General features: G+C 35.6%; 1 protein-coding gene across 1 annotated transcript in view; it reads right to left on the bottom strand.

Annotated features, from left to right (window-relative positions):
- Nucleotides 1-2,091: 2,091 nt before the first annotated feature.
- AP4E1 (adaptor-related protein complex 4, epsilon 1 subunit) overlaps nt 2,092-17,063 on the bottom strand; it is a 64,659-nt gene continuing 49,687 nt past the window's right edge. Inside the window, exons 17-22 of the mRNA XM_008566917.1 lie at nt 16,765-16,880; nt 12,074-12,329; nt 9,723-10,280; nt 7,894-8,084; nt 6,248-6,405; nt 2,092-5,221 (exon numbers count right to left, since the gene is read on the bottom strand). Coding sequence (XP_008565139.1) covers nt 5,061-5,221; nt 6,248-6,405; nt 7,894-8,084; nt 9,723-10,280; nt 12,074-12,329; nt 16,765-16,880 — 1,440 coding nt within the window. The 3' untranslated portion in view covers nt 2,092-5,060. The remainder of the gene's footprint in view (nt 5,222-6,247; nt 6,406-7,893; nt 8,085-9,722; nt 10,281-12,073; nt 12,330-16,764; nt 16,881-17,063) is intronic.

Below are 17,063 nucleotides of genomic sequence, written 5' to 3'. Positions count from 1 at the left end.
CCTTAACAGACACGCCACCAAAGAAAATATACAGATGGCAGCATATGAAAAGATGCTCAAAATCATATGTCATCAGAGAATGCAAATTAAAACAAGATATTGCCACACACTTATTAGAATGGCCCAAATCCAGAACACTGACACAACCAAATGCTGACAAGGATGTGGAGCAACAGGAACAAGAAATGGCAGAAATGTAAAATGTAACAGCCACTTTGGAAGACAGTTTGGCAATTTCTTACAAATCTAAACATACTCTTACCATATTATCTACCAGTTGTTTTCCTTGGTATTTACTCAAAGGAGTTGAAAACTTATGTCCACACAAAAACCTGTACACAGATGTTATAGCAGCTTTATTCATAACTGCCAAAATTTGAGAGCAACCAAAATGTCCTTCAGTAGGTGAATGAATAAAAAAGCTGTGGTACATCCAATAGATTTTTCAGTGCTAAAAAGAAATGAGCTATCAAGCCATGAAAAGACATGGAGGAAACTTAAATGCATATTAATAAGTGAAAGAAGAAAATCTGAAAAGGCTACATATTATATAATTTCAACCATATGACATTCTGGAAGAGGCAAAATTATGCAGACAGTAAAAAGATCAGTAGTTGCCAAAGGTTGGGAAGTGGGCACTAATAGAGCACAGATTTTTAGGGCAGTGAACATACTCTGTATAATACTATAATGGTGGGCCGGCCCGGTGGTGCACTGCTACAGTGCGCCACTTGGGAGCGCGGCGGCGCTCCCGTCGAGGGTTCGGATCCCACATACAGACCGGCTCCCGCTCACTGGCTGAGCGAGGTGCGGGCGCAACACCGAGGGTTGCGGTCCCGTTGCCGGTCCTGGTCCGGTACGGGCGCGACACTGAGGGTTACGATCCGTTGCCGGACACGAAAAAAGACAAAAAGGAAAAAAAAAAATTTACTATAATGGTAGATACATGTCATTATACGTTTGTCCAAATCTATAGAATACACACACAGAGTGAACCCTGATGTAAACTGTGGACTTTGGGTAATAATAATATGTCAGTGTAGGTCCATCAATTTGTAACAAATGTACCACTCCGGTGGGGGATATTGATAATAGAGGAGGTTATGCATGTGGGGGGTTGTGAGGGGGAAATGGGTAATCTCTTACCTTCCTCTCAATTTTGTTGTAAACTTAAAATTGCTCTAAAAAAAAGTAGTCTTAAAAAATAAAGTCTATTTTTTTAAAAAAACAAAATGCACACACACAGTTCCTAACCATAAAAAGCTAATTAGCCCTGGCCCATTTGGCTGCAGGCCACCCCTCTCTTTCAACAGCTTCCTTCTTTTCAATAACTATAGTGGGTGTAGTGCATTTAAACCTCCTTTTCCTTCAGTGCCCCAAAGATGGAACTTCAAGTCTCAGAACTTTTTTCCTGCAATACATTGTAGCCAACAAGAGGCATAAATAAGTAAGATTTTAACTCTATTTCTGATTTAACTTTGGGTTTTGGGATATACAATGCAGAGATGGCCAGGAAACTCGGATTTCTTTGGTCACTAAGTTTTTAACGGATTTACTGTGTTTGCTGCATCATGAAGCAACTGTAAAGAAAGGGCATTATAGAAAGAGAACACTCTGCTTTGAATGCTCTGGTCAGATTATGATGAGAGCAGGCATATAGGCGGGCATCCTGAGATTCAATCCATGCTCTAATCTGTCTGAAGCTCACAAAATTCTCTCTGACCATCATATAGAAATAGTAGTATGGGGCCAGCCCCGTGGCTCACTCGGGAGAGTGTGGCGCTAGTAGCGCCGAGCCCGCGGGTTCGGATCCTATATAGAAACGGCCGGAGTGCTCACCGGCTGAGCGTGGTACAGACCACACTGTGCCAGGGGTTGCGATCCCCTTACTGGTCAAAAAAAAAGAAATAGTAGTATGATTTCTTTTAATCAATTACACCAGATTCTTTGGGGCTACAATGAGTAAATTATTCTTTTCATCCCTTTCCAATTGCTTCTGCTCTTTTTAGCTAATGCTCACGAAATTACTGATTAAATAGTATTACTTATTATACAGCTATTTAGATAATAAAGAACATAGAAACCAAGGAATAGTATAGATCACTTTGTATTTATTACATGTTTAACTGAACTTTTTCAAATTACAGAATTCAACTCCAAAATAAGGTAATAAATGCCTATTGAATTGTTATTCACTTGCATATTCTCTCCTAAAACTTTAACACAGCAAAACATCTATAATGACACGTGAATAGGTTCAGTGCACTTTCAGTGGCTCACAATCATGAGACAAAGACTACATTTATCCATGAAGATATAAGACAAATAGTTCAATATTTTAAAATATTATTGACATAAAATACAATAAGGGAAAAAAATAAAATACTGCACTTATACCACAATTCTTTTGGTAGCTGATAGTAGAATATTCTTTAAAATAAGGTTCCTCTGCAGAGCACATGCTATGCTTGGTATGCTTGGCACATTAGTACTTGGTAAATGCTCAGCTTCCATCTGCAGTTTCTCTAGGAGGACGCTTACTTGGGGCCTACTATCAAACCCTGAGGAGCCTCTCACCTCCTTTACTTCACAGGTGGGAACCTGACCCTTCTTCCTCTACCTGCTCCTAAGGCTTTCCTGTCTTCCCTTATTTCCCCCCAGATTCACACTTGCTACCCTCTCCATTCTCAGCAAAAATGGCTGGCACAAAACTCACATGGAGGAGCATGCCCCCATAGCTCTGACCCAGATGTTGTCCTTCACTGACTAAATTATGGCTATAAGGTAAAAAGAAGGAATCTACCCATAAATATCATTCTCCCTACTTCATAGTCACAATTCCTACAATGCAAAAAAGGTTGGTGATGCCTGATTTAGAACTTAAAACATTCAATGAATTTAGGCAGAATACATTCTGTCCTGAAGTTGCTTAAAATCTACTCTTTTCTATTATTGTTTGTTTTTAAAATCATAAAAATATAAAAATTGTAAACATTCTACTAAACATTTCAGTAGAAACTCTGTTACCCTACTTTTATTTAGTGGGTTCAGAAAGAACAAAAGTGACATTATATTCCCTTTGGCAGACCCAAAATCATGCTACCAACCTTAAATCTACCATTACACCTCTCCCACCATTAGATAGCTCTGTATGTCAAGCATGTCGCTCGTGACAACTGCTGCTGCTACTCATGAACACACTTTAACAAAGGAACAGAAAGCCCTTTGTAATCTCTCCCTAGTAGCTCTCCATGTGCATGCTGGGCATCCTGAACCTATGGTACCACACTCGACTCAGCCTCAGTGAGCATGTAAACACATGGAAGTAAGAACACAAAAAGCTGGAACACCTCCTCTACCATACGCTGCACTCCTTTGCAAAGTGAGAGGGCACTTCCTCTCGCTTTGTCAGAGTAACAGCTGAGTCAGATAAGGGGCAGCAGATGCTGCTGACAGAGGTAGGAATAAAGAGGAAGCTGATGAGGCTACTAGATACCAGTGTCCACCACACCACCAAAGTCAGCACATTCCCTTCATCATGATACTGCTGGGAGCCTAAGGATGAATCTGATTTTCTATTCAAAAGGAGGAACCTATTATATAGGAAATTCCAGTCACTTATTGCTCTTATAGTAAGGTTTTACTGTACATTTTTAAAAGAACGAAATTAATAAGATGTTAATTCTTTTTATTGAATAACTTAAAAATTAATCAAGAGAAAACAAAACAAAACACTGCTTTTGTTTTTAGGGAGGGAAATATTCTAGACACAAATGAGTAACGAAATCTATTAGGTCAGGGGAATCCCCTTAGCATCTTGATCAGCTGTGATTGATGAGATAAACTAAAACCAGAATTCCTGACCTGGTTGATAAACAGTACCAATTAACCAAAGTATTAACTGCAATGACTTAAAACTGTATTACCTGAATAGTCTCCATGGCAAAGTGTCAGAAAAAGTGAAATAATAAAATATTTTCCACAGCACCATAAGGTTTTATAAAATACTATTTCAGTTAATGTACAATCCCAAGATTTTGGTCCATCATCCATATTAGGATTAACCTCTTCTTTTACTGGTAACAGTTCTGACAGAGGCAATATAGGCATAACTATAACATGAAAATGATATATTTTACTGAAGAACCTGTATGGCATACTTAATCACTGCCTCAGCTATATCCATTGAGTGCTAAAGGATTCAAAGGCCAGGAAAGATAGTTTTACTATTTATACTCCAATCACACTTTTTAATTTGCCATCCTCTTATATCTGCTTGCTTTGGTACTGTGGGTTCTTATGCGTTTTGTTTCTATATGATAATATTTTGTAAATGGCTCTGAGTTTTTAAAATAAGAATACGGTGATTCACTGTGAATTTTATAATAATTGCAAGTGAAAAACAGATACATTTTATAGCCAAATTATCTGGAATTATGTATAACAAGTTATCTGTAATAAAAAATATACCACATATTGGACTCCCCAATATCTAACACGTTCATGAATCTCCTACAACTGTTAGTGTGTGCTATGCCGACTTAGCGCAACACCAATCTAAGCAAAACATAATTGAAAGTGTTGTCTTGCCTACCAAGAAACATACACTGTATTCCAAAGCAAATATGGATTAGGTTTCAGATTATCAATTTCATGTCTCCCTTCCATTAACGCAGAGAACTGAGACTTGGCTTTACTACAGATTAGCTAGCACTAGAGTAAACTTGCTATAAAATTATTTATAACAAAATAAATATTTTCAGTCCATCTACACTAAGTGCTATATAAACCATTTGCTATATAAACCATTAGCAGTTTATAACATTAGCTTAGGTCACTTTTTTGGGACCCAAACATACTGTACAATCCTGAGTAAAAGGTTAGGGACACAGTTTCTTGGGGATCTTTCTTGACCAAGAATCATAAAGAAAACACATAAATCATAACTTGTAATAATCCCCACTTTCACTAGAAGTACCATGAGTTCTTTCCACTTTGGTAAATAAGTTTATCTATGTAAACCATTTATCTTGATGGAGTAAAATTAAGCAGAACTTCTGCTAGGATCCCTCCACCACCTTTTGACACTGATGAAGTAAATAGTCAGGAAGAGTAGAGCAGGAAGATCTAAACCATAAGGCTAATAAGTCAGCATGAACTCGGCAATGCAGTAAGCACGGGATGGATGGGAGCAGCTGACAGGCCAATAGCCCTTCATTGCCTAAAACAAAACAAAAATGTAAAATTATTTAATAAAAAAGTGACTTCAAAAGACATTTCTTCAAGAAGATATACAAATGGCCAATAAGCACATGAAAAGATGCTCAACATCACTAATCACTGGGGAAATGTAAATTGAAACCACAGTGAGATACTACTTAACACCCATAAAGATAGCTATTATAAAAAAAAAAAATGTTGATGAAAATGTGATAAAACTGGAACCCATGTGCATTGCTTATGGGAATGTAAAATGGTACAATTGCTGAGAAATTGATATGGTGACTTTTCAAAAAATTAAATACAGAATTACCATATGATCCAGCAATTCCACTTCTGGGTGTATAATCACAAGAACTGAAAGCAGGGACTTGAACAGATATTTGTATATCCATGTTCATAGCAACATTATTCACTATAGCCGAACAGTGGAAGTAACCCGTGTCCACTGACAGATGAATGGATAAACAAAATGTAGTACAGTCATACAGTGGAATAATATTCAGGTTTAAGAAAGAAGGAAATTCTGACACATGCTACAACATGGATCAACTTTGAAGACATTGTGCTAAGTGAAATAAGCCAGACACAAAATGGCAAATATTGTATGATTCTACTTATTTAAGGTAACTAAAGTAGTCAAATTTATAGAGACAATAAGTGGAATGGTGTTTGCCAGGGACTGGGGAGGGAGGGGAAATGGGAAGTTAGTGTTTAATGGGTACAGAGTTTCAGTTGAGGAAGGTGAAAAAGTTCTGGAGATTGATGGTGGTAACAGTTGCACAACACTGCGAATATACTTAATGCTACTGAACTGTACATTTAAAAATGGTTAAACAGTTAAATTTTATGTTATGTGTATTTTCCAATAAAAAAATTTTAATACAGTCTGAAAAACACTCATCTGAAAGATTCTCATAATAGGAACACAGTTCTAAGAAGACTGACACTTCTAAGAGTTGATTTGTGTTCTGATTGTGAGAAAACTCCTATAAACACAGGATTGCCTTTTTGTAACTCTACGAACCTATAATTTCAACAACATGAAGTCTTAGTTTCTGTTGCAGAGTCTTCAAGGCAGAAGGCAACGTGGCTTGAGATTCTGACATTTTTACATTTTGCTTCACATCATTTGCAAAGGATAACCAGAGTTTTCCAAAGTCTTCAGTTGAGATTTTTAATGGTCTGAAAATAATTTTTAAAATTAGATATATGTCCAAAAGAATGAAATGATTCTAAACAAATATACATTTCAAATGACCCATGGGAATAAAACATAATCACTGTAAATCTGGGTCTGGCAAAATTTATGTTTTTAAACTAAATATGATTAGAATACTTAGTATCATCCTCCAACCTCATGAAAATAATGAAAGAAGATATTATGAAATTGAAAATGTCTTTTCTGTAACTCACTTAGTTCTCTTTCTGACTATTAGTCATTCCAGTAACATTTTACCAAGTAATTTCATGAATTATTCAATTATAGTATAAAACTTTTCTTTTATGTATACTTTGGATTTGGGGATAATGAGATACTCTATCAAAGTCATGTAAAAGAGAATGATTACAAAGACCTAGCACCTTAAATAAATTAGATCAAGGGAAAGACTTTTTAAAAACACATTATGAAAATGGTTTATGAGACTAAAGGTCAAATAGTTAAAATTGGGTATCTCTGGGGGGTGGAATTACAGGAAACTTTTATATTCTACTTATTCATATTTTTCTATAGCATTTGAATTTTATAAGTATACATTGATTTTATAGTCAAGAAAGAAGTTCTTTGTAAAGATATAAAGATTTTATTAATACACACAGAACTGTTTATGTTATATATATAGTGTTTCTTTAGATTACTAATGCTCATCATGGGATATATCTTCACTGTCACAGAATATAAATTTTGTGAAGGCTGAATTTTATCTTACACTGCAACACAGACATAAATACTCTGACAGACTGATAGACACGTTCTTACTAAAAGACCTTAAAGAGTGGGCAAAAATTATAGTAGTGTAACACAAGTAATGTGTGGAAGTTAAAAATTTTTTAGATATTCACTGGTATTCTTCATTCTTGGTTCAGGCAGTCTTCATTTTAAAAAATGTTGAAAGACAGTACAATACATTTATAAAACTAAATGAGAGCAAAAGTGTTAAGAGATTGTTTTAATTATTTTGTTAACACTGCACAATGCCTAATATAGTGCTAAATACGTATTATATGTTTAATAAAAGTTTAATCACTATATTGATTAATTTTCTTTTCTCTAAAGCTTAACAGATTTTATGAAATAATTAAATGAATAAAATACAAATGAGAAAAACTTCAAAAGCTTAAAAAAAAAGCCATGCAGAATCTTTGAATTTATTTCATTTTAGATATTACTTTCAGAAATTTTCCCAGATTACCAACCAACCCGACCTTAAGTCGGGTCTCATAATCTCCCTCTGTACCATTTATTTTCTCTTCATAGCAAAATCATAATTACGTATATATTTATGTGACTGTTCAATGTTTCTTCCATAGACTGGAAGCTCCCTGAAGGTAGGAAATGTATCTGGTTTTTAATTGTTATATTCCCTAGCACATAGCATAGTTTCTCTGCCCAGAGAAGAAGCCTAATAAATATTTGCTGAATGAATAAATAACATTCCTGAAAATATTTACCTAATGAAATCTAACAGTGATAAGTTTATGGAAAATTCCATTTGAACAGAATGAGTATCCATCATTTGATAATTTATAAAACCAGAAAGATTCTCTTCTGTAAAAGGTTTTTCCATCTGCACACTATATTGAAAGGTTTTGGTGCCTTCTGCTTCCATTACAGGCAAACAGCATCCCAGCTGCTCAGTGATCTGTAAATAAAAGTAATAAAAGTACTGAAGAAGGGATCAATACAGACTATTATATGAATACCGATTTTCTATTTAATTGAAGTGGTACAAAAGCATAGTAGTGTGAAGTTAATAACAAACTACATTATGAAGATGATTGACTTCTTGAGAAAAATTAACTAGCACAGACAAGAAATAACAGTACACAGGTCAAAATTACATACCAAATGGCATTACAGTTAAAGCCCTTGTATGATTATTTTTTAAAAGATTATTAAACTCTAGTCTGGAAGCTCTCAACACTGGCCAGCACCAGATTTTTGAAGCTAGCAGAGTTTAAAAAAAAAAAAAAAATAGAGATGTCTTCCATTCTCATTCTCTACCCTTATTCAAGATCTGGTGGTAGTGTTCAAGCAACTGGGTTGGGTTTTTTGTTTTTTAAGTTCCACAGGTGATTTAAATGTACATCTAGATTTGGGAACTTCTTCCCCAGTCAGTGACCCAGACAATATCCCATTCAACACATTCCAGTTCATAAAAGAAAAGGGGTCGGTTTCGTGGAAGACAGATATACATTATAACTCCACCAAGGACATCCACACAAAAATGCAATTAAACATACTCCCAGAAATCAAAATGGCAGTCTCTTGGAGCTAGAAAAGAAACAGAAGTGATGTCTGAGCACTCAGTGCAGAATAATCCATCAGTGAGAGAAAAAAGAGGTAATATACACATTTACCCTTCAATATTTTTACTTGATTTGTTAAATAATTTCAGAATTTCCTGTCAGTAGTTATGACAAGAGTGAATGAGACATTTACAGAGTGCAGGAAAAGAGAACACTAAGTACACACTGAAAATAAACAATAATACTTACCAGGTGCCATGTACTGCTGTAAGCATTTTACAGGTATTAACTCATACCTTCACAGTAACAGGCACACACTGTTAACATTCTCATTTGAAACATAAGCAAACCGAGGAACAAAACAGTCAAATAACCTGACCATGTAACACAGCTAATGAGCTGTAGAAGCAAAAGTTAAAGCCAAGCAGTCTAAACCAAGAGCCTACATTTTCACTGTGCTCCATCTAAACTCACTTTGTAGCTACGACCTTCCCCAATACAATCTCTATTATGCTTCCTTCCTTGCCTCTTTCGAACAATTTTTCCCTACTCAAAATAGTAAAAAATTGGGCCAGCCCCATGGCTCACTCAGGAGAGTGCGGCGCTGGTAGCACCGAGGCCGTGGGTTCGGATCCTATATAGGTATGGCCGGTGCGGACCACACCGTGCCGAGGGTCGCGATCCCCTTACCAGTCAAAAAAAAAAGGGAAAGGGCCGGCCCGTGGCTCACTCGGGAGAGTGCGGTGCTGATAGCACCAAGGCCTCAGGTTCGGATCCCATATAGGGATGGCCGGTTCACTCACTGGCTGAGCGTGGTGCTGACAACACCAAGTCAAGGGTTAAGATCCCCTTACCGGTCATCTTTTTAAAAAAAAAAAAAAAGGAAAAAATTTGTCATACCTTTTACCTGTTTTTGCAAAGAAGGTAAAAGAAGGAGAAATTTAAAAACCATCAGAAGAGCGAACAGCAGAAACATTATTAGCGAGCACTGTCCATTTAAGGCAGAAATAACAAACTATTCATTTTCTTACCTTGAAATTTTCTGCAGGAAAAATTTCTAAGTTAGCACTTTTCAGTTCCAAACCACTCTTATTAGTGATTGACCAGACCATCAATAAACAATCATCTTTCCAAATTTTGTAAGAAAACACTGATATGGTTTCATTATTACAGACCTCCATAAGATTTGAATGTATGCATTCAGTAGTTTCCTCCAAAAAAGAAGAAGCTAAAGACATTTCCTTGGCAACTGAGACTGCAGTAGATTGAGGAGGGTGAAAAATTTCCATATCGTTATCAGCAAACAAAGAAGGTGCAGACAGGTTGCAATTTGAGAGTTTCTCAACCAAGGGTAGTTCTGTGAGAGGCTCAGAATCCAAAAGTTCCAAACTGAGAGAAAATTTCTTTAGTTCCTTGTCTCCTCTATCCTGTAAAGTATTCAAATAATAATCTTCATCATATGACACATTTGACAAAGAACTAACAGAAGAACAGGTCATACTGTGAGAATGGGCTGTTTCTCCACTTTTGGTTTCCTTGATTTTTGATTTCCTTCTGAACTTGTGAGAGACATTATCTGCTTTTCCAAGCTGCAAAAATAAAATAGTAATAACATAAAAGAAACCATTCTATTAGTCATGAGTTTTAAACATTTTCTGTAATTCCAAATGAGCAGTTTACTAACTTGCTCCAAAAAATCAGAGATGAAGAAAATGTTAAGACCTAAAATTTGGACAGCTACATAACTTTGAAATATTAGCTAAATCTTATTTCTTTTTAAAAACACATAAAATAAAAAAAGAAATAAAGTCAAAAAGTCAGTCATGAACAATTCTAAAAACTTGATAGATTTCAGAATACTAGATTACAGAATTGGACAAATTAAAAATACTGAGAAACCTAGCCATTTTTTGAGTTTCCAGAGTTGTCCTGTAGAAGACTAAGTTACCCTCAAATGCAGAGATGATCCAAACTGTTTTAATAATCTATAACAATCACGATTTCACAGCCTATGAGTTAATAAGCAGAGAAGAAAAACTGGTTTTACCTCAAGAATCAACTGGCAAAGGCTGACTGGAAAACTCAGCAGGAAAGAATTCTATAACTGACTGATGATGTATGTTTGACACAGACTCAGGAGACAGGAACAGAAAATTTGCCATCCTTGATTTAAACCTTCTGAGGAATGGTTCGTGAATCTAAGTAAGAAGAGTGATGGTTCAAGTGTTCCCTTGCCTCACAAAGTTCTATCTAGAATCAGTGCAGCAAACTGACACTATTCTAAGTCCATGTCTCTATCCTTCTGGGGGCTTCAACACTGCACAGTTACCCTTCACATGATTCTAGTTAATCAGAATTCTAGTTCCCTTTTCATAACATCTCCATTCCCCTCAAGCCCCAACACTTTCTTCCAACACTAAGCAGATAAGTTTGTCTCTGACCTCCCAATTCATAAGTGATTAAACAAGAACTAATATTCTATTAACACAAAAACAAGGGAAACTGCGGATGGGAGAGTGGGCAATGGATTTCCAATTCCAATAATCATGGGACTCAAATTAGACGTATATTAGACTGCTTGATCCTGTCCCTCAGGTCACTGATTCTCTGTTCCTTTTTTGTTTTGTTTTGTCTTTTCTTTCTCGCCGTGTTTCATTTTGGATAGTTTCTATTACTTTGTCTTCAAGTTTAATGAACTCATCTGCACTGTCAATCTGTTGTTAATCGGAAGCTACACAGGCCAAAACACACTGTAGTGACATCTTTGTTAAAATACTTAAAGAAAAGAAACAGTCAGCCTAGCACTGCAATCCAGAGAAAATGTCTTCTAAAAATGAAGATGAAATAAAAAGGTGAAGGTGAAAAAATTAAAAAGAACTTGACTCTTAACAAAACTATATAAAAAATTAACTCAAAATAAATAACTGACCTAAAAATAAAAGTTAGTTAAAATGAAATACATCAACCCAGCCTTGATCTATGTAACTGAGAACCTTAAACGTGAGAAAAATCAGTATGGAATAGTCTGAGGGAGAAAAGCAGCCATACAAAAGGAGGCATGATACAGAAGGAGCACATCTCTAGCTAGTCCCAATCCTGTCTGCTCTGTCCTAGCGACAGAGGAAAACTTGGGGTTGAGAGGCAAGAGGATACATGCTAATTGTATCTCATCATTAGCTGCTCCTCCTTCTGCACGATGCCACTCAGTTGAGCCAATTGGATTTTCTCTTTTTGGCTCTGGAGCTGGAAAATGATGGCAAGTGAGAGCTGTGGAAACCATTTCCCACCATGTGTACAGAGGATAGTCAGGAGGTTTTACAGAGCCAGTTTTTTGTACAAACAGGGTACACAGATTCTTAGAGGAACATAACTGATTACTTACCAAATTGATAGTGCTTTCTGATCCTAGTCCAACAAATAATGATGATGCCAGCAGCTGCTTTTCTTTCTCTTCTTTAGATTGGGTAAGCACTTGACACTGATCCTTTTTTGTTTTAGCTTGATCTACATTCTCCATTATACTCTCTTGAGGAATAGGCAGAGCTTCAGTTTCTTCACCAGTTTTGCTCTCCTTCTTGGGAAGATAGCCCTCCTTCCCCCACAATTTCTTTATACCTTCCAGCTTCAAGCTATTTGTCCTAAGGAGATTGATAATGAAATCAAGTCAATTTAAATAACTACTAAGTAGTTATTTTGGGGGGCATTTTTTCCAAAACACATCATTACCCATGGCCTTTTAGAAACAGCTTTCATATATATTTTATATGCCAGAAGTAAAACCTAGATCTCTAGATTTTACTTTAGTTACAGCCAACATTCCCCCACACCATAGTCACATGATTTAAGATACCACTACTCTAGACTTAGTTTAAAATTTCAGACCATGTAATTTTCACTCAATTGCTTAGATAAGTTGCACAAAAATAGAATTATTGTAAATTGGTTCCTTTCCCCTACTGACTTTTCAAAAATACCTTATCTTTAAAATTCTGATGGGTTAAATATCAGAAATGACTCAAGTTTCTTAGCTGTATATAAAGGGATTAAACCTATATAAATTCACTAAATAAAATCCTGTTGAAAGCAAAAAAAATCATTCAAATATACTCCTATGTATAAATTTACTTTTAATACAGAAGGTTTTCTTAATGTGAACACTAGCTACATTTTCAAATATTATAAATGTACTTCTATAAAAGTAAAATAAGGCACTGGCTGGTTAGCTTAGTTGGTTAGAGGACGGTGCTGATAAAACCAGGGTCCAGGGTTCAATAACTGTACTGGCCAGCTACCAAAAATAAAATAAAATAAAAATAAAATGAGGTTTGGTCTACAAAAGAAAGAGCATGAGGCTTAGGAATTTTTTATACCTGAGCTGAAGAAGAAATAAAGTAGTGATTAAGTGCCAGGTATCTGACCCAAAAAGCCCAGGCAAGGCATCTAGGCAAAAAGTCCAGGGCCAAATTTAGAATATGGACTCATCTAATGTTGTCCCAAAAGTTACAACTATGAATCTGAAGTGACTAATACCATCGTAAGCACAGGCTGAAACAGCCATAGATTGTCCCTATTGTTCTCCTATAAGAACATTAATTAGCTTGATTGTGGTAATAATTTTACAATGTATATGTATATCAAAACATCATGTTTTACACCTTAAATATATACAATTTATATTTGCTAATCATAGGAAGAAAATACTATCAAAAAAAAATAAAAATAGAACTATGTGTCCTTGGCACCTGGCTCATTTAAGCATCCCTTGTCATGGTCCAAAACAACATTCTAAAAATTTCTACTACAAGTTAGGAAGATCATGAAATGAATATAAAAGGAAGACTCAGAAATATCTGTATTCATTATTATTCCCACCTAATTTGTTGAAATCGTGATCAATTTGATTTTCTGTAGTAGGCCAAAAACAAAAAGCAAGTAGTTATACTTCATACTGAGTAAAGAATTAATGCTATTAAGTAGTAAGTGACTGAGGCAAATTTGAATGTTAATAAAGAATGCCCTACAAGGAACTGGTTTATTCTTCGCAATGATTTTTACTGCTGTGTGTTTCTTTACAAGTATCTTCATTTCCCTGTCTCTTTTAGGTACCAAAAGAGTTTTCTAAAAAGTTTTTAAATGAAATAAAACATTAATAAACCTCTTAGAAGAAAATTGGTTGCCCTTACCAAAAGCAGATCCAAAAGTGGTCATGGGAATCACTAAAATGACCCTTTGCATCCCTAGGATCTCAAAAGCAGGACCTCTAGGAAATTCATGAATACCCACAGTACAATTACAGTATCTTTGTACCCTCCTGAACTGACATATTTCCTTTAATTATTTACTCAAAAAAAAAAAAAAAAAGAACAAGTACCCAAGTTTCATTAACAAATGATTCAAATATTAGTTTAACAAAAAAAGGCAGGTGTGGTGGACCCTGGGCTGCTCCATCCAGATCTACCTTCAGTAAGTACGGTTGGAAGTGCTGCTGGGAATGCTGGCAGGGACTGCCTCAGCTGCAGAGGGCTGCCTCACCTGAGATCACACACCTTCCAAGGCAGCCCACATCCAGTGATTGGTGAACAGAAGTGTAAAATCCTGGCCACCCATCTTGGCCCAACTCAGGACGACTGTGAAGGGTCATTCTACATCCAGACCTCCCCATGGGGCCAGCAGAGGCTTTTGTTGACAATGCATTGCATCTTAACTTCTTCCTAGGCCTAAACCTGCTTCTTTCCTCTTCCTTCCACAGGTGTCAATCCCAAGGGCACTCCTAAATATTCTGCATACTTAATGTCACTGCAGAATGTGCTTCTCAGGGAACCCAACCCACAACAGGCAAAATGAGAGGGTGCTAGAAAATGAGCCGAAAAAGAGCTTTAAGCTATTTTAAAGATGTTTCTCACTTATTTTATATGCATACATGCCTATTATCAGCATAAATTTTCTGTCATGCATTACGTATAGACAATCTAAAAAGTGGGAAAATACATTAGAGATACACAAAATATGCCTCAATGATATGAAACATACTATAAAAGAATTTTTTTAAACATGAGTCATTTTTGCCTGGATCTTGACAACACTATTATGGTTTTATGATTTTATATGGTGTGCATTTATATTATTTTTAATAAATCTGCATTCAAACACAGATGCAAATTCTGACCAAGTAACCATCAAAATATTAGGGGTGTACTTTAACTCAACCCTAGGAACTCCCATTTAAGATAGGGTGCTGTCCAGTAATAGGGTTTACAGGTAAGAAATTCTAAATTGGGCTTGGTACTATTTTATTCTCTGCTTGCCAGAGACTGTAGAAGAGCAACTGTCTCTACTCTAAAGCTGATTCGCCTTACCAATTACCACATTGGTTCCTAATCTTAAATAATGTGTGAGCTGTGGTCCTCTTTGGAAAAAAAAATTTAAATTCATCTCTCATGTTCCATTTCATGATAATGTAGCATACACAATTCCTTAGTTTTGCCAAAAGCCATTTCTCTGAATAGTCCATGTACACATACAGGATTTATAAGGCCCTGTCATGTCTCCCAGTTCAGTACTAAATAACAGATGCTGTCACCTGTTGTGCAGGTAAAAGGGACTGTGTAAGTTCCTCCCTGAGATTGGAGGGTTCCTGTCTCTCTTTCCCTTGCCTCTTTGTTCTTTCGGGACACTTAATTGCTGTCACCTCTGTCATCACATGCTCACAAACCATATCTGCACCCTATGCTTGTAGTACCAAAATTAAATGTCTGGGAAAGAAAATAAGCCTTTTAACAGAGCAGGAAAAAATTAAGAAAAAACTTTACCTTATGCCATTTCATTCAGCATATCATTCTACATTCCTCATAATCTATTTGGGTCATTTTTCTGATAAATACTTCTTATGACCATCTCATTGGAAGATTGACAAATACAAAGATGATCACAAAATAAGATGACCAACTTTTTAATGAATATACATGAACTCAAAATTCAAATGTCATCCTTCAAAGTTGTCACCTTTGAGATTTTATCACATTTACTCCAAAAACGCTGCCATTACTTAAAATATTTTTGAACTCTTTTAGATGAAGCTCCTTCATAAACAAGGTCATTTTCTTTACTGTCACGTCAGTATATTGACCAAAATTATTCATATTAATTGTTAATTGTATTTGGTAAACTCAGCTTTTGGATAGTGATGAGAATGATAGTAATGACAACTATTATTAATGATTGACAAATGTTAGCTGCTATTATTATGTACTATGTACTTTATACACACAATCTCATTTTATTAACTTAATTATGTTTCTAAAAGGAATTTAATTATATTTTCAAAGTCAAAATCTACCTTAAAAGGATAATACTTAGCACCAAATAAGATATTAAAACAAATATATCACAAATTTTCAAGGTGGCTGGAAAGAAGCCCAGGAAGCATTTTTAGTAAACAGCTTTCTCAGGTGAGTATACACATTCTTCAGGTCTATACAGCTTCCCCAGGTGATGTTAGTCACCTTACTTTATGATTATCTTTATGTTTGTCAATCTTCCAGTGAGATGGTTATAAGAAGTATTTATCAGAAGAACAAAATGATTATGAGAAATGTAGAATAATATGCTAAACACTTACCTGGGTGTATAAGTTCTAACATGCTTCTTTAAAAACATATATATGTGTATACATATATTTTTACAATAAGTAGCAATAACACACACATTATTACTATCTGTAAAGCTTATACATATCTATGCTGTCTTGGAAGGTAGGTAAGCTCTTAAAGTATAACGACATGATATACAATATCAATACCTTCAGACCAATAAACAGAAACAACTGAAACAACAGCCCATACAAAATTTAGTTTCTAGGAACCTTTCTAAGCCATTATATTAAAACACAATGCCACAAATGTGCCTCTTCCTTTGAATTATTTGAATTCCACTGAAATAATAAACTTCTTGGAAGTCATGATAAAATAAGCAAATAATGATCATGATGATATAAAGCAGAAGCAGAAAACAAATGGAATGATAAAAAACATTTAAACACTCCCATAGTCTCAATTTTAATAGAAAGGAACTTACTCTTTCAGCCCTGTCTCAGCACTATTCCCAGATATATCGGAACCAAGAGAGATGCCAGCAGGAGACTGTCGTCCAGTGAAGCCAGATGAAGAAAAGGAGAGAGCTAGGTATGTGAACTAGACCTTAAGTTTTTTTTGTCTGTAAAGTGAAGGGTTAGGACTACAAATGTTGATCTAATAACCAGGATCATGCTGACTTCATAGAATCTGTCAATGATCTCTTTATACATGCAGGCAAGCTTTCAAAGATTCAGATACAGAAGGTACAGAAGTAGTGCTCAAAACTCTGTCTCATTTTTT

Source organism: Galeopterus variegatus, unplaced genomic scaffold (assembly GCF_000696425.1).
Source record: "Galeopterus variegatus unplaced genomic scaffold, G_variegatus-3.0.2 Scaffold276, whole genome shotgun sequence".
NCBI classification, from domain to species: domain Eukaryota; kingdom Metazoa; phylum Chordata; class Mammalia; order Dermoptera; family Cynocephalidae; genus Galeopterus; species Galeopterus variegatus.
Note: the sequence above shows the minus strand (reverse complement) of the source record. Positions and strands in the feature narration are given on the sequence as shown.